Genomic DNA, 5,544 nt, shown 5'->3' on the forward strand with positions numbered 1-5,544 from the left:
AATATGTGAACAGTGAGCATATGAAATTTGAATTTCATTACCGCTATATGGAATATACTTTTAAAAATGAAGGTACTTAGCGCATAAATTGGCCAATTCCTGAGCACCCATCAGCCTTTTTTGTGTTTATATATTATACAACAATCAGGAGCTGTATTGGAAACACGATGGTTTGTGTAATCATTTGTCACCTCACAATTTCCATTTAAACAAGGGAATTTGCAAATGACAGCATGAAAGATGGGGTCAGTGACAAAACACCAAATATTATTTGCCATTAGAATACTGGATATGCTTCCACTGGGCAATGATTGTGATTACTATCCTGTATGAATTGAGCTTAATGTGTTTGGCTATAACACTGATGTAATTTCAACCCATAAGTTTAAAGAGATGATATTTTACTAAGCCTGCGCCATATTACCTTCACTATTCACTATCGTATTTGTCCGACAACGTAATTTGCTGCTTTACATGGCTCTTTTAATCAGGGACAAGAACGCATTGGCCTCTCTTTTGACTTTAACGATTTAATGTTATTTCAGTGAAATATTCTGTAGTGTGAGAAACCAGAGACTGTAAAGTTTAACTTCTAAAAAGTAAATGTGATCATGGTTTTATGGATCAAGAACCCAGTCTCCACAGGGATCTTCTCAGTAGGTGGGAAAGTTTGTCACCATTTGGCACACTTTGCATGCAAATGTTAAGAGGCTCGGGTACTCAATGCTCTGAGCAAACAAATAGAGCAGGACAAGACAGCTGATGACATCTTCAGCCATGACTGCAGCTTGATGGATGTGACAGACTGGCTGAAATGACAGAAGCAGAGGCTGCTGTATCCACATATGTATATTATATGGGCAAGCTACGTACATTGAGTTCTATGTATATAGCTGACATTTATACGCGACTCTTCATATCCAAAGTTCATGATGTGTATAGTACCATATTTATTTATTTTACCCACTTATTAAGGATCAGTAATTTCCATAGCTTTTATAAATATTGTTATCACTGTCCCCATTGGGGCTCACAATCTACATTCCCTATCAGTATAAGGAAACTACTCAGAGAAAATCCATGAAAACACGTGGAGAACATACAAACTCCTTGCAGATGTTGTCCTTGATGAAAGGGAGTGAGCCACCATGCTCAAATTAATATGTCTAGGTATTTCTATTTTACAAAATAGTAGAATAAAAAGGATCTGCAATCAGATGTACCATTCTTATGATAGATCAAAAATCAATCTATGTGGCTATTGTCTATCTATTTCTATCTATGGTATATCTATCTACAAAAATATGTACAGCAGCACTCTAAAGACAAAGATTACTCTGAAGACAAAGAGCACTCTGAAGACAAAGGGAGGTACGCCTTATCGTTGGCTGTCGGGCTTACACGAAATGGCCAATTTGTAAACCAATTATCTATTTTTTTTCCAATAGCAGTAATACAGTGCCAAAATTACTATGTTTCATGTTTACATATTTTAGCTTCTCAGAGTGCTGCTGTACATATTTTTGTAAATAGATATACCATAGATAGATAGAAATAGACAATAGTCACATAGATAGACAATCGTTGAATTTTCAGTGTGCATCTGTTCACACCTAGAGGAGGTCTTATATATTATTATTTATCTATATATGGTATAGTTTGTCTATATATCTCTCTTTCGTTAAGTCCAAAAAATAGCAGCATAGCCAACAATTCAAACTAACCTCCTGTAAGGATACCATCAGAATCCTATCTTCTGATACAAAAAACCCAATAAATTAGGAAGCAAATTCAATTAGGTGAAATAAGTGAAAGAGATCCTTGATTCACCCAAATCAAAATATTCAGCCCCTAAGATATACTACCTCATTATTTGTATCTATCTATCTATCTATCTATCTATCTATCTATCTATTTTTCTCTCTCTCTCTCTATCTATTGCTCTCTGTTTATCTATATCTCGCTCTCTCTATCATCGATTAATAATTTTTGTGCAATATTCAATATCTCCATCATGAATTATCTAATCAGCTGTAATTGCGCTACTTAAATTGCATAACCGTATAGGACACTTAAGTAATTGACCTCTACAGTCCACTTTTAGTTCATTTTGTTGGGGTGAAAACAGACACTATGTTCTCTGGGAACCTTCTCCTCATAGACCCCCTGCTCAGCCCTATTAAGCTTTGAAGTGTTGTTGGTGCCAGTGAAGGTGACAATTCACACCTCAACTTTCTGGATAAAACCTGGCCTACAGAGTCTCAGTAACTGCAGGCAGCATTTCAACAGACACTCTGAAAAACAGCACACATGGATCTCTCTGTGGTAGAATTACCTTCGGAGGAGAAAAAGTTACTTCCAGGGTACACCACTCTTCAGCAAGGGGGGTACCCTGATTCTGAAGGTTACAACAGCTTATCTCCAACATCCACTGTAGACTCCTTCAGCTTTTCACCTCCATATCAATCCTGCAGTTTTGCTGAAGAAAAGTATAACAGCTTTCTAACATTTTCACCCAAAGAGGAAGCTCTTCAAACCGGACAGGTAACACCACCAGCAAAAAAGAACTGCAGCAGAAACAAAACCATTGTTTACCAACGACAGAATGCTAGTGAGAGGGAGAAGATGAGAATGAGAAATCTCTCAACTGCTCTTCAGAACCTGAGAAGATACCTTCCACCAGCGGTGGCACCAGTTGGTAAAAACTTGACTAAAATTGAGACCTTACGCATGACAATCCGCTACATTGCACATCTCTCTGATGTTCTCGGCCTTGATGATGAGACCCTCATGAAAAAAAGGGAAGAAACCCTCAGAAGATCTATGTGTCCAGTTGGTCTGAGCTGCTGCCAAGGCAAAATCCATGAAACTTGTTCTTCTGCAGAAGCACAAATAATAGAGACTTTTCCGTACTACTCTACTTCTCCAAGAGTATTTTTAGATACAGCAAGTCCTACTGGCATGAACATTATCATTTCTTCAGCTGAGATGGTCTCTCCTCAGTTCCTAGATCAAGGTCTTCCAGAAGAGACACTGTCACCCTGTGCCATAAGTACAGCACCAGTACAATTATCTCCAGTACACGATACAAAAGAATTGCCATCACAGTCACCAGTTTCTCCAGACCTGGGTTTTTGTCAGGTATGTAAAACTTTTTTTTCACATTTCCTACTATATTATAATTATATCTATTTATATTAAGAGCATGTATTACCCTCAGCGAAATGCTAGAGTGCTACATGTCACTATCGGCTTTTGTATACATGTTCGATATCATAATGCATATCATACTATCCTTATCTAAAATTGGAATAAATAGACAATGTTCTCTTTACTTTTTAAAAGTAACCTGTCATGTAAAAAAACACTATTACCGTGCGATGTGGGATTAATCTGCAGGTTACTAGTGTTCTAAAAAAGCCCAGCTGCCGCACTAAAAGCCCGACTATATTAAGGAGGTCCTTTATTCCTCCTGGCAGTCGCAGGATTTCAGGTATAGAGGCACAGCTTCAGTCACTACTCAGTACATAGAGAAAGACGGTTGTAACCACACCCAGCACTGACTGACAGCCGGCTCTGCAATGCTAGTGTCCGGATGTCAGTGCCAGGATATGGTTACAATCGCCGCTCATTATGTACTGAGCGGTGCCTAAAACTGTTCTGGCTGCGCCTCTAAGACTGAGCTTGAGAATGCGGGAATAAAAGTCAATTCCTTACTGTAGTCGGGCTTTCAGTGTGGCGGCTGGATTGTTTGAGAAGGCTATTAACCTGCAGATTAGCCCTTTATTTGCAGGTTAATAGAGTTTTTTGACATGACAAGTTCTCATTAAGTTAATAATGTCATCAGAAATGGCTATAATGGTACTATTATACTGATTCAATAGAAACATTCAGTGAAGAAATCTAATGAAAGAAAAAAAATAACCCAGCTTCCGGAATAATAAAAAAATCTTGTGCAAGCTTTATTTTAAAGGACGCAAAAAATACTTGTCATTACAAGGGACAAAATGGGGAGCCCATGTGCGGCTAAGCAATGGTGCATTAGGGCAGGACTGTGGATAGGGTCTTCGGCTCTGCCCCGGCCCCTCTGCTGCCTCTGGTATCTGTATCTTCTTCTTGTTTTAAATTTTGGTGCAGGTGGTGTTGCATGTGCAGACTTAACTCTCAGTTCAATGACGAGATGAGACCTTAATATGTGTATGCACCCAAACCGGCGCCATTTTACTGAAGCCCTCCAGTAGATAAATCTGCGTAAGCGCCAACCGCGGCTAGGACTGCATCAGCACAAAATTTCAAAACACTAAGAAGAAGATACAGATACCAGAGTCAGTGCAGGAGCCGAGGCAGAGCCAAAGACCCTATCCACAGTCCCACCCTAATGCACCGAAAGCCTAGAAAAGGCAAACTTCTAATGATGATTATACAGCACCCAGGAAGCAGATTTCTTCACTGAAGGTATCTACTGAATCAGTATAACAGCACCATTATGACCTTACCTTTATTTTAATAAGCATAATCCCGATGACAGGTTCTCTTTAATGGGAGGCTGTCATGTCCCCAAACGCAATTAATCCACAGAGATAGGTTTATCTGCAGTTTTATAGCTGTCCTTCCACCTTCCTTAAAGCCCAGCTCCTGGTTGGGAGGAAATAAACTTTTTTACACCCAGGAGCCCCCCGGCTTTCAGTTATATGTGTACTGATGCAGAGGCAGCTGTCAGTCAAAGTGACAGGCCGTGCTTACAGACAGCCACCGCTCATTGTGCATTAAACGATGAATGTAGCCGCGTGGGTACACCTCTACAATTAAAAGCCAGCAACTCGCAGGAGGAATAAAGTAAATTTTCTCGCAGTAGTTGCTCTTTTGGTAAGCCGACAAGACAGCATTGTAACTCTATTAACCTGCAGATGAACCATAGCTCTGCAGGTTATTAGCATTTGGGTACATGACAGGTTCCCTATAACAACCAGGTTCAGAAACCTCGTCATTATGACCATTACAGGTACAATCGGTTGCTGTAGATTTAATGCTGACGTGCAATGTTACTTTATATTGTCTGCCACAAAGACACAAGAACTATAATTCTTGTTTGGTGGATCCAAGCTTAATATGATTATTAACAGTTTATTTTCTTTTATTCCCTAAACAGGATATGATTGATAATATGTGGGATGAGCTTGAAAATAAGAAATGCTGGACATCTTTCCAGGCAGAAGAAAATCTCCAACTACAACATTTCTGCTAAAAAAATCCTTTCTGTTTTCTGTCTGTGGACTCTTACTTTATGCTGTACATCTGTAAATACAGAGCATTCTATGCTTTTATACACATTTTATATTTATGACATATACTGGACATTACATATCTTTTATTTATTGTATTTATTTACTTATTATATTTCTTTTCATGTATTTAGGTCTGTTCTGTTACTACTATATATTTAATTTTAAGAACAAAATAAATATATTTTTTATCCAGAATATATGAAATCATGCCCTCTGTTTAGGGGTTCTCAAAACCTAAAGTGATAATTTCATGTTAGAC

The 5,544-nt window shown here is 38.5% G+C and overlaps 1 protein-coding gene across 1 annotated transcript; it reads left to right on the plus strand.

Moving 5' to 3' along the window:
* Positions 1-2,310: 2,310 nt before the first annotated feature.
* On the plus strand, positions 2,311-5,245 carry LOC142302642 (uncharacterized). The gene is made up of 2 exons (XM_075343745.1): positions 2,311-3,141; positions 5,150-5,245. The coding sequence occupies exons 1-2, from the start codon at positions 2,311-2,313 to the stop codon at positions 5,243-5,245; spliced, it is 927 nt and encodes a 308-aa protein (XP_075199860.1).
* The last annotated feature ends 299 nt before the right edge of the window (positions 5,246-5,544 follow it).

The sequence above is a fragment of the Anomaloglossus baeobatrachus genome, chromosome 4, assembly GCF_048569485.1.
Source record: "Anomaloglossus baeobatrachus isolate aAnoBae1 chromosome 4, aAnoBae1.hap1, whole genome shotgun sequence".
In the NCBI taxonomy this organism is placed as follows: Eukaryota; Metazoa; Chordata; class Amphibia; order Anura; family Aromobatidae; genus Anomaloglossus; species Anomaloglossus baeobatrachus.

Excerpts from the sequence above, each read along its gene's own strand:
- LOC142302642 (XM_075343745.1), top strand. The coding sequence starts at position 2,311 with ATGGATCTCTCTGTGGTAGAATTACCTTCGGAGGAGAAAAAGTTACTT. Across the intron at positions 3,142-5,149 it reads CAGACCTGGGTTTTTGTCAG|GATATGATTGATAATATGTG; the intron begins GTATGTAAAACT and ends TTCCCTAAACAG.